This window comes from Elaeis guineensis, chromosome 7, assembly GCF_000442705.2.
Source record: "Elaeis guineensis isolate ETL-2024a chromosome 7, EG11, whole genome shotgun sequence".
Lineage (NCBI taxonomy): Eukaryota > Viridiplantae > Streptophyta > Magnoliopsida > Arecales > Arecaceae > Elaeis > Elaeis guineensis.
The window spans coordinates 80,895,571-80,911,607 of NC_025999.2; the positions used below are offsets into that span (position 1 = coordinate 80,895,571).

At 36.9% G+C, this 16,037-nt stretch overlaps 1 protein-coding gene across 1 annotated transcript; it reads left to right on the forward strand.

Moving 5' to 3' along the window:
• The first annotated feature begins 4,299 nt into the window (after nt 1–4,299).
• LOC105048896 (uncharacterized) lies at nt 4,300–6,370 on the forward strand. Its single transcript, XM_010928378.4, has 4 exons — nt 4,300–4,618; nt 4,701–4,883; nt 4,969–5,094; nt 5,592–6,370. The coding sequence occupies exons 1-4, from the start codon at nt 4,613–4,615 to the stop codon at nt 5,646–5,648; spliced, it is 372 nt and encodes a 123-aa protein (XP_010926680.1). The 5' UTR covers nt 4,300–4,612; the 3' UTR covers nt 5,649–6,370.
• The last annotated feature ends 9,667 nt before the right edge of the window (nt 6,371–16,037 follow it).

A 16,037-nucleotide genomic window follows, 5' to 3' on the forward strand; every position in this document is an offset into this window, starting at 1 on the left:
CCACAGCCTCCCTGCAATGTTTCCTGGTGAAGTCACAACCATCAGTGATCAATCAATAACCAAAAATGAAGAAAATCCAAGAAGGCTCAGATCTCCTATTTTTCATGATTTTTTCATAATTTTCTTGATCGACCAGTCTTGCCACTGGCCATCCACCACTGCCGTCGTCAGGCACCTACTACCGTTAACCATTGTCGGTCTTCCGGCCACTAGCCACCACCCCCTTCCATCCTCTATTCGGTGAAAGAAAGAAAGAAAGAAGAAAAGAAGAAGAAGAGAAAAAAAAATAAAAAAAAAAGAAAAAGAAAGAAAAGGGTTTTCTCTCTCTTCTCTCTCTCTTTCTCTCTTATGTCTCTCTCTACTCTCTCTCTTTCTCTCTCTATCTGATCCATGGTCTCAAATATGATCTTGAAATGACCTTTCCAAAGAAATCTAGAATCGCTTTGATATTCGTGTAGTCTGATGTCGAACCAATTATCTTGACTATATCAAATATCTTTAAAAAATTATTATTAATAAATCATGTTGATTGATTTTGATTTTGATCTAATTCATGCTTCATGATTTTTTGATCTAGTCGCTTAGATCTAATCTTCGACTAGGAGATTCTGAATTGCTCCGATGCTCGGACAGTCTATCTAACCGACCATCCAATCTATAGTCTTCTAATCTTATAATTAAATTTATTAAATAAAAATTAATTATATTTTTAATATGTTAATTAAGTTTGATAAATTCATCTAGCGAAGTTTGAAAGACTCAGATAGAAAAGATAGGTAACTCTGATACTTCTTTCTTCTTTTTGAATTATTAATTATTTTATCATAAAAAAATTATTCTATATTTTTATATAATAAGAATCGAGTATATGCATTATGAAACTAATGATTTATTATAAAATAATGATTCTATGAATATTTAATATGAATGACTTCTTATGAGATATGAACTTCATATTTATGAAATTTATGTTTTACCATGAAAAGAATGATTTCATGATTGTTTTATTTTTAAAAATTACTTATGGATCATGAGCTCTATAAAATTATCTAATATTTTATTTATATATGATTTAAAAAAATATAATTTGATGAAATATAATTTAAAAATATTTATTTTAAAAAATATAATAAAAGACTCTCATATAGCCATACATGATCCTACCAACAAGTAATAGTAGTTGACATATGATCTTGCTAGTAGATAATAGTAGTTGGCATACGACTCTACCAGTGGATAATAGTAACTAATATACGATCCTACCAATGGATAATAGTAGTTGGTATATAATCCTGACAATGAATAATAGTAATTGATATATGACCCTGCCAATAGGTAATAGTAGTTGGTATTTATCGATGATGGTTCTGTCACAGATATAATAATGATCTTAGTATTTAGTCTAAAAAAATTATTAAAAATTATGATATAATAAAATAATAAATAATTCATGACTTTATCTATAAAGTTAACATGATTTATGAATTTATAGCTTATGGCAAAATGGCATTGAAAACTATGTTTATGTAAATTACATGATTTATACATATGCAAAAGCATCCTTGATTTATGATATATTGTTATTATGAAAGTTTTATCTTACAATGATAATCATCTTCTCTAAATTATTTTTTTGATATATGTATAAATTAATGCTTGACCAAATAAGAAAATATAAGATTTATTTACTGAGCTGATATAGCTCATATCTTTTTTTTTTCTATTCAGATGAATAAGATTAGGAATGAAGGATGATCTAGGCTTAAGTGTCTATGGTAGCGAGCTTGTAGATGTTATAGTTAAATTTTAATTTATTATATAATTATGAATTTATAGTCATTGATAAATTTTAAGATATAGGTTTAGTATTTAATTTTGGATTTAGATGTTCTGAACTAATCTTAGTTTATTTGCTTGATGAATGATCGAATTGAACCTCTTATTATATTTTATTTATGATGGATTTTAACTGATTATGATTGATTGGTTTTGTATTATCAAGGGTAGCATCCTTCGATAGCATGGCCATTATATTCTAGATTTGGGGCGTGACATCCTCTAATATTAGTATAACTTATGATTTTGCTCGGTCACAAGAATAACAATCCTATGCATCACTATGTATATACTTATATACTATGAAGAGAATGATGGGAAACTGTAGTTGTAATGTACTCGATTATTAGTTTTAGTGTTAAGAATTTGGCGTATCATACCTTTCTTTTTTACATCACACACACACACACATGGAGTTTACTTTAGTGCTCCTAAATTATATTTTATTAGATAGGGGTACTTAGGAAAGTTTAAATTAAAGGTCACCAAAATCCTCTTTATCTTGCTACCACCTTTCCCTATGTCGGCTACCTCTCCATCGTGTCGGCTGCCTCCCGCACCAGCCCCCTCCCCTGCCTACCTCTTCTCCTCCTCTCTCTCGTTGCATCATTCCCTCGCTATCTTCTCTCTCCATGTCGGCTGCCTCCTACTCCCCTCACCGCCACCTCTCCCTGCATCGGCCACCTCTCTGCCATGTCGACCCCCTCCCACACCAACTCCCTCCCCTCACCACCTCTCCTCCCTCTCCTCGTCCTGTCTTGTTGCTGCTTCTCTGCTTCGGCCTCCTCCCTCTTCCCTCACCATCGTTTTTCCCCTATCGACCGTCTCTCCATTGCATCGGTCACCTTCCGCGCTAGCCCCCTCCCCTCATCGGCTCTGCGTCAACCACCTCTACATCAGCCGCCTCCACCTCCCCTTACCACCGATTTTTCCTGCACCGATCGCCTCTCCGCCCTCGGCCTCCTCTTCACTGTGTCAGTCGCCTCTCGGTAGCCCCTTCCCTTTATCGCCTCTCCTCCTCCTCCCTCTCCTCGCACCGTCTCCTCACCACCTCTCGCATTGATTGCGTCTCCTCCTCCCTCTCCTCGTGCCATACTCCTCCACCTCATGCTATCCTCCTCCTCCTCGAGTGGTGATCTCCTACGATTTTCAAGCAATGACGGTCCCACGATCTCCAAGCAGCTCTTCTCCTCCCCGGACGGCTCTCCTCCTCTCTCTCTCTCATTTTTGTCATTGGTGGTGGTGCATGGATCGCAAGGACCCTCGAGGCCATCATGGATCACGCTGTCGATGTCCTGCTCCTCCCCCAAACCCTATCTTCCGATCTGGCTACTTGGATTATAGGACCCCACCTACACTATTCTTTGCCGGCCATGACGGACACCCCCCTCCTCTACACCATAGCCCTCAGAGGACGACCTGCACTGCCGTCCTCCTATTCCAAAACTCAAGAGACTTGCTATTTCTTTTGGTACAAAAATATCCATATAGTTTGAATTATTTACTATACTAGCCACATACATGATAAGTTAAAATCAATTGCTGATGGATAAATCAATGCCATTCATCTTAAATCAGACAGTCATAAAAATGCTCATGATAAAAAGATTAAAAAAGACTTTGGAGCATTGTAGCAAAAAAATATCTCCCATGCAGCACAAGGGTACAAATGTCTTTTGAAGACGACCTTACAAATCCTTCTTTTTCAGTTATTTTCTCTAAAAGCTGTCTCCCTACTCGCATTTCCAAATTCCGTTACTTTTCTTTCCTAACCTTTTTTTTTTTTTTTAATAAAGCTTTTCCCTACCTTTGCCTCCTAATTCCTTTTGTTGCAACTACTTATACCATCCCATCTGAATATAAGTACTTGTACCTCCTTGAGCGACTTCTACCGTATGTCAATATAGTATAGATTCAAGAAAAGCTATGAATAATTATAAACATCTTGTGATGCCATAATTTCATTTTATACTGTCCTCATAGATTTGGCTTTATTTTTTGGTCTTTTGTTTTTCTAAGTGTTTTAATCAATTTCACAAACCCGAATGAAATCAAAATATTTTGGTATGAAACAGAATTACTTAATCAAGCAAGCCTTCATGGCATTCTAGGAAATGTCTCCTTCAATATAATTGACAATCCCTGCTACAAAACGGAATAAAAAAAGCCAATGCATCAAAAGTAGAACAATAAAAAAGGTCCATGCATCAAAAGTAGATCAAACTAAGGGGATGGCACGGCCGAAACCTGCTGCTCAGCAAAATCGTCAAATTTCTATCTACATTGACAAACCCACACCCTGAAGCTGTTAAATCTCGGAGTCCATGCGGCTCCCTACACATAAAAAAATGTCACGAGACCATGCAAGATCTAGGCCGAGCAACACTTTATGCCTTGTGAGAGCTTAAATTCCAAAGACCTTTGTTCCAGTGCTCACGTGAACTGAGCCTCTTCTCTTCTCTTTTCTCATGGAGCATGGCCCATCTCTTCTCTTTTCTCCAGTCTCCAGGCATGGGCAGAAGAAATGCTCCTCTTTAGGATGAACACCACCATATAAAACACTGTAAAAGATAACACTTTATCAGCACGAGCAGACCGTCTTTGGCCACGCATTCCTCTCAAAGCAAGCAGAGGACTCTTCTATCCGTCTCCATTATAAAGGCACATCCTCACACTCTCCTCATTCCTTATTAGAACCACCTCACTTTAATTATTAGAACCACCACATTCCTTATAGCCAAATTGTCTCACTACATCTTTTGTAGGTGCCAAGTTGATGGAGGTAAGAAGAAGTTTTGGAGCTTTTTTTGGTTTGGTGGCAATAAGTTTGTCTTAGTAATGGTGGTGAAATTTTTTGATGGTAGGATGTGAAGAAGAGGCGGCAGATTCCGGCGTTTGGAAGCTGGAATTGCTGCGACGAGGTCCCGATCACAGAGTACTTCGAGTCAGTGAGGGTGACTGGGTTGATCCAAGCTAACTTCTTTGAAGGAGATGGTGAGGATCTCTTCAAGGTGGTGCTACCGCAGCACCAACAGCATCAAAGAAAGGCAAGTATTCTATGTATTGTTCTCATGAGTTAGTTTTTGACAAATATAATTCTTGTTATGTGTGTTAATGTTGTTTGGTTTACAGAGGAAGAAGGGTGGAGGGGGAAAAGAAGGGATGGAGCAGTATGAGAGGGAGAGGAGGAAGCCAAAGCCTTTAGCCGGGGACTTGTACATGATACCTTCAGAGGACTTGTATCAAGGACCAAACAAGGCAAGTGTTCTTTTTGAAATTTGATACATGAGATGGGTCCGAGCTTAGATTGAGAAATGTTTAATTTGCATGTGACCCGAACCATTAAGTTCTTCTAACCAAAACTTGACCGGTGTATCATAGGATATGGATCGACAAGCCTAACCATACTTGCATGCCTCTTGAACCAACACGACCAAACTTGAGTGACTCAAATCAAATTACATTTGTGCTCAAAATTTTGGACTCAGGTCTGGTCAAGTTTGAGATGCTAGGTTAAGCAAGCTAGGGTTGTGTGTTGATTGGATTGAAACCGAAGCAGCCCACGTTGCTAGCATCCAGAACAGGAAACAAATAATAGCATGCACATTGAGTTCTACAACTTTCTATGGAACTGTTGTTCAATAAACTTCTTGAGTTTTTTCTTTTTCTTTTTTGTCTAACTATGGCCAAAAATTGTTAGCATGTACCATGGAACCTCAGGTTGGTTTGTTTTATGCTATTATTTTTTGTTGCAGAAGAAGGTGCTGTGGAATTTGTGGGCTGGATGTCTAGGCCTGAACTGCATTGCCTAAGTTGGTTTGGGCTATGGAAGTCGACGCTTTTCTTATTTGTAGTTTGTGCCTCCAATCTTTCATCCTGTAATTAGATATATTGTAAGATTAGTGGATTTTAAAGAGGAAATGGAAGAAATTACTGACATTTTAGACTGTCAACTGGTACTACTTTTTATGATTTTAAATTATTAGAAGTTCGTCAATCAATAAAGGCAACTGTATTTAGCCTTATTATAATTTGTCTCATCTCATTTTTTCTTAATCCCATTTTTTTTCTTCTTATGATGAGTCTACCGTGAGTTGCTAGTATCTTGCAACTCTAACCTAACATCAAAAGTGGGGAGATAGGGACATGATGATGTTGCCTACAGAAGCAAAGTTCAAAGTTGCAGTCTCTGTGTCAATATCTTTTCATTCTCTCAGCTCATTCTGGCTACTTTGTTGCAATTGAAGTGGCTTTGGATCTTTCCTCGTGGAGAGCTTTTTATAATTCTGGCGCCTGGTGCTTCAGGAAGGACTACTGCATTCCATCACTGCTCCCTTCTCTCTGCCTGGTTCTTTGAATTGGGCTGTGTGTTGGTACAATTCATAGGTTAGGTGATAAGTATGAGGAATTATATTATGTATCGACCATGTGACCATACATGCCATCAATTATAGCTGCTCATTTCCATGAATCCTATTCATCAAATATTTATCTTGATGTATTGCTATAGAAATGAGTGGTTGTGGTTATTAGCATGCACAACTACGTGGTGCATATTACGTAGGATATAATTTCTCTATACATGAGTGATAAATGTGTGTTAATTGAGATTTGATCATTCTCCAAGGTCCACATCAGCTTTTACTGCCTGCCACATCACAAGGAGGGAATTGACCATCTCAAATGCAATTGACTACCTTTGTCTAAAGGTGAAGCAGGGCCGATCCTGATATTTTTTAGACCTGGGGCTAAATAAAAAAATGAGACTTTCTCTATTAAAAATTAACATACTTTAAACATTAATTATCATTAAAAAAATTAATTTACGTACAATAATTTTTTATAGATATATTCGTTAAGTAGCATATAAAACCCATCATTAACCTATGTAATTATTTTTTTTATTATAATATTATAGAAAGTCATTCTTGCACCCCATTGGAATATCAATACAGGGCCTGGGCCTGGGCCTTGGCCTGGGGCGGTCGCCCAATTCGACCTGCCCCAAGGCCGGCCCTGAGGTGAAGAAGCTGTCACTGGCAAAATCTTTCACCTCTTCTATTCTGAGTCACTTTTCCTGGTGAACCAACGCTTTAAATTATGCGCTTGGTAGCTGGTAGGTTTCAAACTTGGGACCTCATACACCAAAGACAAATGAAAAGGAGGATAGCAGGCAGCGGTGCAAAAGTTAAAGTTCCATGAGGTGTTAAAGCAGAACTTTACAAAAGCAGGCCTATAGGAGTTAAATCAAAGGAATTTTCCAGGTTTTTAAGCTTTGATATAGATGAGGACACTTTTTTTATAGATAAAAAGGACTTTTTTTTTTCTTGTTAAAGTAAGGATAATTGTATCCATGAGTTTACAAACGTTATGACATCATGTTAGCTGGTAATAGCTTAAGCTAATAACTCCTGGTTAAGATGTTGTTTCTTTCTTCGTGGACCTGGATTAATTAATTTACCTAAGCGGAGACATCTATCCATTTTATACTTTTCACTGTGCATCTGTAATTGAAAATTTAGAGCCACTCATACAATTGGGTTGGGTAGCATCCGTTACGGTCCGATCAGCCAGACTTATGAGGTCGAAACCTATGTTCAGTCCGACATGAAGGTATTGTCTGCTTTGAGAGCCCACTGGGATGTACCTCGTATGGTATGGATACACCCCTCATGGCTTTGTCTTTCTGGACCCGTGCCAAAGCGATCGGACCCAAAAGGCACCTACACGTAGGAGGAGGGCTGCCAAGCCTTATAAAGTAAGGTGGCTTGACTGAACAACCGATGTGGGACTAAAGTCTATACTCCCTCCGCAACAGTGGCCCTCCCAGTCAGGGGACCAAGTCTGTTAGGAAAAGATCTGCATGGGCCACCAGTGTTATGGTCCGATCAGTCAAGCTTATGAGATTGGAACCCGTATCCAATCCGATGTGAAGGTATTGTCTGCTTTGGGGGCCCATCGGGACGTACTTCGTGCGGCGTGGGTGCACCCCTCACGACTTTGCCCTCCTGGACCCGTGTTAAAGCGACCGGATCCAAAAAACACCGATACATGGAAGGGGGCTGCCAAGCCTTATAAGATGAGGTAACCTACTAAACAGCCGATGTAAGATTAAAATCCACACTCCCTCTACAACAGCATCTTTTCTCTTTCAAGGGCTGATTCTAATCAAAATTAAAATCCCCAACTAGGACTGTAAATGATTCAAGCTGCTCATAAATAGCCGAGACATGGTTTGCTTGGAACTCATTCAAGCTCAGTCCAGTTAGGAAATGGAAGCAAAGCTCAAGCACATCTTAGAGCTCAGTACATAAACCGGCAAAGTTTGAACTTTGAATATATATATATATATTAAGCTTAGTTCGACTACCAGTGGCCTGTTTAGTTTCCTAGCGGAACCCAAGCAGCCTAATACTTTGCTCATTTGCACCCTTGCCTCCACCCTCTTGCTCAAGTGGCAAACGATGATACTATTTGAGCAAGCGCTTGACCACTCAATAAATTAAAAAAAAAAAAAATGCCAAACAGTATATAGCATGGAGTGTCCTTAGCGTTTATATCCTTGGCCTTCCATCAGAACATTCTGGGCAAGTCCTTCATCAAGCTCTCTATAGTCTTTTCTTGCCACGTCCATCCACTGTGAATCAAAGCAATTAATGAAGGCAATATGTTGCGACCAATCTCCTATTGTATCTGTTGTCGATGAAGAACATCTGCAAAATAAAATTCACACTGATCAAAATTATGTCCGACGAAAATCCTCCGATGCTTAAGTCAGTAGGGAGTGGTGAACAATAGATAAGTATTTAGAGTGACAGAGTATCAGCCCAGAATTGCCTTAATAATACTGTTCATTTACCTCCCTTTTATAAGTGATTCAGATATAACCATCGAGCATGTTGTCCCACTTTTTATGGCATTAAGAGGTAGTTATCTCGATTATCGAGCCATAATCATGAAGTTAGTGAGTAGTTTATGCTCACTAATGATCGTGGCATGTAGTTATTACCCACGATTATAGTATCGTATTTATATATTTGGCAATCGGCTATTTGACAATCGGTCATTAAGATGGTCAGTCGGCCATAACATGAAGATGATCAGTCGGTCACGAAGACGGTCAGTCGGCCATGATATGAAGATAGTCAGTCGGCTATGAAGATGGTCAGTCAGTCATAATATGAAGATGGTCAGTCAGCCATGAAAACGATCAATCGACCATGAAGACGGTCAATCGGCCATGACATAAAGATGATCGATCGGTCATGACATAAATATGGTCGGTCGGCCATGAAGACGATCAATTGGTCATGACATGAAGATGGTCGGTCAGCCATATCATGAAGATGGTCAGTCGACCATGAAGATGATCAATCGACCATGAAGACAGTCAGTCGGCCATAATATGAAGATGGTCAGTCGGCCATAAAGATGGTCAGTCGGCCATGAAGATGTTGCTTCAGCCATGATGACTCAAGTTCAGCCATGATGGTTCTGTTTTGGTCAGATGACTCTGGTTCGACCATAATGACTCTGCTTCGGTCAGATGACTCTGATGAGAGCTGAATTCTGAAAGTTTCTTCCCTTCTAGAGCCTCCCCTCTTGGGATCTCTTAGCTCTTCTTATATAGGTATGGAACAAACACCGATCTTGAATATGAGAGCCGACATAGAATTGGATAGAGCAAATCTGATTATCCCAATATAATATAAAATATTTTTCAAGTTGTTTAGTTGATGCCAAGAGTAGTGAACAAGCGCCATCCCAGGGGTCACATATCTCTGCCTAGCAACTAGATATTCCAACACAAGTATTAGATGGTGCATTCTCTAGTATTTGAATCTGGATAATTATAGTGCACCCAATGACATGTAGGAGTTGTTACCGAAGAAGATGGCTAGTTCGTTAGAGACGAGTTCAGGAGGCTGTCATGAAGACTATCTAACTAATCAGGAATTCAAGAATATGCAAAGCTTCGATGGTGAAGCCAAGGCTTGGAGCTGGTCTCCCGAGACATGTAGGTAGATCATGGGCATAGGGTTTTAGTTATTTTTGATCATTTCATGGAGTATTCATGTTTTGTTGAAGGGAGTTGGGCTCTAGAATATAAATGGGAACGAGTGACTCTCATACTAACTATTTGATTAAGATAAGTGCCATTTTTGTCCTGACGGAGGAAATATATAAAAATGCTTCAATTCCTCAAAATCCAATCTCTAATCTCTCCTAGTATCCAAAGCTCGTTCCAATTCCAGTTTCGATACCGATTTCAATTACCAACCAAATGTGTTGACGGATATGGCCATTTGATTCAAGAGATCCCCAAACTCGATGTAGATAATTTTTTTGGCGACTACAGATAGGATTGGACAAACTCTAGCAGCAAGATCCGCCATATCAAAAAGTCAATTCATAAGCTATATATCCGGAGGCCATAACTTGATCATATAATATCTAATTTTGATGATCTTTTTTTGAAATTGTATAATTTTTCAAGATCTATGATATGACACTGCTTCTATTAAGAGAACAATGCCCCTAGCAATTATGATAAAATTCTTTTATTTGGATCCTGAAACGGACTAGTCAATCTGAATATTTTTCTTTCGAGTAAGACTTTGATCGAGCATAGCTTCCAATCCAAAAAAAATTTGATAAAGTGATAGGAGGTAATTAAGTTTGAAGAGTTTTAACTTTTTCTAAATTATTTTTACTAAACACATCTATTTTAGAGAAAAGAGTTCCATTAGAATACAAAGAGTAATCCAACTTTAGGGGTACCTCATTATTATAAATAGTGGATATATATATATATATATATATATATATATATATATATATATATAATATATATATATATATATATATATCATTTTAATCAATAAAGAAAAAAAAGAAAAGAAACTTGAGCCTACTTTCAAATTTTTTTTTCTATATTTTTTTTGAAAGATCCGAATTGAGCAGATTGAAGAAAATCTTTCTTCTCCTCAATTGGATCACCATTTCAATTCCCATTCTAATCCATTGTGATTCCAACTTCGTTCACAAGCCAAACATGCTTCTAATGTGCAAATGGAGGTGCATCAATTGCATGGAGCAGCGGTGAATGGTTTCTTGTAGTACCCTCCTCCTTCGCTGGGCTTCAATGTCGAATAGGTAGCTATGAATGGATTCTTCTGTTACTTGATCAATCTAGCATGCAGGAACATTTACTTCTTTCCAGTTCCCACCTAAGAGTGGCTGTAATTTCTTTGAGAAACATTTCATGATGGGAGGTGGTGAAGAAGAAAAGAATAATGAGAATTTAATTGCCGCTCCCCCCTTTGACATCATTGTAATAAAAAATTTCTGTTGACTAAAAGTGTAACTCCCGGTCCCTTTTTTAAGTTTACCGTAACAGTACATCCTTTGACGTCATTTTATTTTAGAAAATGCCTAGCTTATCCTTTGCCCTTTATCTTTTCTTTTTCCTTCGTCGCTCCCATCCTCTCAAAGCCCTATCTCATCTCTATGATCCAGATGCTGCCTCCCTGCCGATGAGATGATGGAGCTGTCGGTCGCCACCACCACCTCTGCCTCATTCTCCGTCATCTTCTTCGATGGAGAGCAGGAAGTCGAGATTGGCACCGTCGCCGTTCATCCCTTCCTGAGCTTCAAATGTAATACCCCAATCCCGTTTAAACCCCCCATCCGCACGACTCTTCGAGCATCCAAAAAAAAAAAGAAAGAAATGATAAAAACTACCACTGGGAGTCTTTTTCCACGTGAGTCCGTTGAAGAGAGAGTTGAATCCGAGAAGGATTCGGCCTCCCCTCCTTTCTATAAACTTCTTCTCCCCCTCTGAAGCTAGCCATGATAATCACCGGCCCTCCTCTCTTCTTTCTCTCTAATTTCTTCTATTGAAGCCGCGAACGCTCTCATTGTGCCTACCTCAAATCCTCGTCGGAGACACCATCGGAGCTCGAGGTAAGTCCCTCCCTTCTTTCTCTCCCTCTTCCCTTTCTCCCCTTGGCCCTAGGCCTCATCGCTGGCCACTGATTTTACCAAAAATCACCCTCAAAGCCCATCCCTATTTTTTTCCTTATTTCGCCCCTTTTCTTTCGGTTTTTTGACGTTAGTGGTGACTGCCAACCATCGGTTTGGGTTCTCTAGGCTACGCCGTCATAGTCCTATTTGCCGCCGACCATAATACATCGACCATAGCCCCTGGTCCGAGAAACAAGGGTTGTGAGAAGCCGTGGGAAGAAGAAGAAGAAAATAAAAAGAAGCCGTGGGAAGAATATAAGCTTGTTCTTTTCTTACGTTTAGTTTAGCTTATGTTATTCTTCCATTATAACAATGGCCTCATCTGGCCGTCAAGTTTTGCAAATTGGAGAGAAGCTCGAGTGAAGCTTAAGTTTTTTCTTCCCTTCGCATGGCCTCATACGTCCAGCAGTTTTTGTAGAATGGGAGGGCTTTTGTAGTTTATATATTAAAAAAATCATTATTTAACGAAAAGAAAGAATTTGAGCTAATGAAATACGATGTGTGAAGAGGTGTGGAGCAGCTGAAAGCTTCTGGCATACCTCAAACAGTTGTTAGTTAAAACTCCCCGGGGTAGCAAATTTATCTCAAGGCAAAGAACTGTTACTATCAAATCTTCAGCATTAAAAGGCTCACATCAGGGTTCTGTATTAAGAGAATTAGAGAGGAGCCGCCTCAAATCCAATATCCGAGTCAACCATATAACACGGTCACATGGACCTTAGAGCAGTGCCCTAGAAATCATTCAAGGCCAAAATAATGAACAAATCTATAAGAATATTGAAAGAATTATATTAATTATAAAAAATTAATATTAAAATTTTTATTTAATATCAAAAAATCAACTAACTAACTACAGACTCTATTGTTCGAACTCCACACCCACTCCGACTAATGTGCATCCTGCAACTCTAAAGAAAAAAGAAAGTGTGAGTTTTATAACCGAGTAAAAATTTTCCATATTTATACTATCATGAATATGAAATATCTTTAGAGTTCATTTTTTTGAGGGTGAAAGATTTATCTAAAAAATTATATTTTTTTATATAAATATTTTTCAAACAATATTTAGATAAAAAAATAATTTATTCATATTATTTTATGCATTGAAAAATGACTCGAAAATCAGTTATCTATGTTCTTTTGCATTATTAGTTTCTTAAATAAGTTGCTAAGATCTATACATATTTCTCATAATATCTTTTATTATATAAATATTATTATATATAATAATATGATATAATATATTATAATATTATTATAATTTAATATTAAAAATTATATTATAATATTATAATATTATATTATATTATATTATTGATATATTATAAGATATTAATATATAATAATATATTATATAATTATATTGTTATATACTATTATATTATTATTATATATTATAATAGTATATGTTATATTACATTAATATAACATAACATAATCTATATTAATATACTATAATATATTTTATATAATATTATTGTATATAATAATATAGTATAATATATTATATTATCATATTATTAAAATATATTATAATAATATAGTATATTACATTATATTGTAATAATTTACAATAATATACTATATTAAAATATAGTAAAGTGTATTATATTATAATATATTATATAAATATTACTATATAAAAAATTTATATTATATTATATTATTATTATGATATATTATATTATATTATTATAAGATTAGGGATATACTAGGAATGAATCAAAAAGATTATTTTTCTATTGACAGAAAAATAATTTAGCCACTCTTTAGATAGATAAGATTTTTTTTCATTTCATGGATAAATGCTATTCATAAAAAAAGTAACTTATCTATTTTGAAAAGCATATGAACATGTGTAAGTTGATCAATAAAAAAATTGACCTACTTTCTTATGATATTTATCCATAAAAGAATAGCCCCTTAAGCTAATATTTAATCAATAGAAAAATAGTAAGATTCATACCTCAACAATTAGATAATTAAATAATACTTAATAGATCAATATATACCATAAAATATACATGTGTAAGCCATGTCGACATACACATCAAGTTTAATAGTATAGCTATTATATTGCATACATATCACCATAACAAAAGTTTTGCGATATGTGTCACATATATCACCAAGCAATAATTCAATTCAACAATAATCCAGTGAAATTATTTTTCATTATCTGATTAACATAATTGGATCGTGACTACAAGATTTCAATATTGGACTAGATCTACCTATGCTCTAGCCCGTAGCAGGCCAAACGCATACTACGTTTTCGCTCATGGCCGGCAACCACATTTTAGCTCATAGCTGACGTCACGAATACCATATTTTACATGTGCCGGCTAGTCCAGATGTCATTCAATTAGGCATAGTTTATCATCTTAATTTTATTTTAGCACTATACTAGTCACAACCATGTTCCAGCCCATGACGGGCCAAACATACAATGCTTCCATCCATAGCCGACAACCATAAAATCACATCTTATGTCATATTTCACATATGACTAACTAGTCTACATGCTCTTCTTTTTTCTACTCTTAAAATTATACAATAATTATATTTATATTTCGATATTCGACTAATTACAGTCATGCTCCAGCTCATAGTAGGCCAAATACAATGCTGCACCCCAGTCCAAGGCTAGCCTAACATATATATCTTATTTTTTGCATGACCAATCAGTCCAAATACTGCTCAAGCTCTATCCATATTATTAAAATCATAATCTGAGTTTTAGTATCAGAATAATCATGGTCACGCTCCAGTCTATGACAGGTTATGATCCAACATACATACTATGTTTCTTATCTAACCTCCAATTTAGATGTTGCCCACAACTCGTCAATTATATTAAATAATATTTTTTTTATTCAATATGATATTTATAATCAAGTACTAATTAATCATGAATCATACGACATCAATTCATCGATACATATAAATGAATCAATATATATATATATATATAACATACAATCATATAAATATATATATAAATTTAATTTTTTATAATCATAAAGACGATTGTGTTAAAAAACTATTAACGCAATACAAACACTGTCTGCTCCACTCAAGCGCAATATTTTGCTTAGCATCATTTTATCCAGACAATTATTCACTTATAGAGTCAGATGTCATCATTAGAATAATTGTAAAAGTTTAAAATTTTTAATAAAAAAATTATAAAAGATTAAGATAAATGGTTGTCCGACGCTAGCTCCAGACTCCTGATCATACGACACCGATCTGAAACCCTCCCATCAAATCTCACGAAACAACTTTGGACCCACTGCTAGTCCACTAAATATGTAAAGAGAGAGAGAAGAGAGAAAAAAAAAAAAAAGAAGGGGGGGGGGGGGGGGGGGGGGGAGAAAGTCGAATATTTTTTTCCTCTCTCTTTCTCTCTCGTTTTCTTCTTTTCTATGGAAAACAAGGAAGGGGATGGACTCTAGGCTGGCCACCCCATGGTGGTGAACCCAACAGCAATGGCAATTGCAATGATCAGACAGCAAGCGGCTGGTGTCAGTATGAAGAAAAAAAATAGAAAAGAAAGGAAAACAAGGGAAGAGTTCTAGGCTGGCCACCCCCCATGGCACCAGCCCTCGACAGCAGTGATCCTGGTGTTTGGTGATGGCGGCCGGCTCGGTAGAAGAAGAAAGAGAAGGAAAAAACGTACAAAAATAGGAAAGCTGGTTCTTCAACCAAATCCGATGATCTTCAACAGCAATCGAGACGATGATGAAGCTGTCAATGATGACCAAGGGACTCGGATAAGACTATGGAGGGGAGATCAGGCTGGATTGACTGCCGAATCGGCGGCACCTCGTGGAGCACAATCAACGGAAAATCAAGAAAAAGCTCAAAGGCTCCGGCCACGGTGGGTTGGGATTTAGAGGCGAGATCATTGGAGGGAGGAAGAAGCCCTTTTATAGACCAATCGCCGATGTCTGATGGTCTTTACAATTCCAACTTCTGATGGGATTGAAGAGAAGAAGCAGGCTCCCATTGGGTGTCCTCTTTGTTTTTTTGTTTTTTTTTTTTTTTTTGTCACACCAAAATTAGTGCAGCTTATTTTGGGCCAGCACTTGGCTCTTGGGCCGGGTCATTACTGGAGTTTCTCGATATGAATGTTTCTGATGCAGACATGTTTCTTCATATCCTCTGATTCT

Excerpts from the sequence above, each read along its gene's own strand:
- LOC105048896 (XM_010928378.4), top strand. Across the intron at positions 4,884-4,968 it reads ACCAACAGCATCAAAGAAAG|AGGAAGAAGGGTGGAGGGGG; the intron begins GCAAGTATTCTA and ends TTTGGTTTACAG. Across the intron at positions 5,095-5,591 it reads TGTATCAAGGACCAAACAAG|AAGAAGGTGCTGTGGAATTT; the intron begins GCAAGTGTTCTT and ends TTTTTGTTGCAG.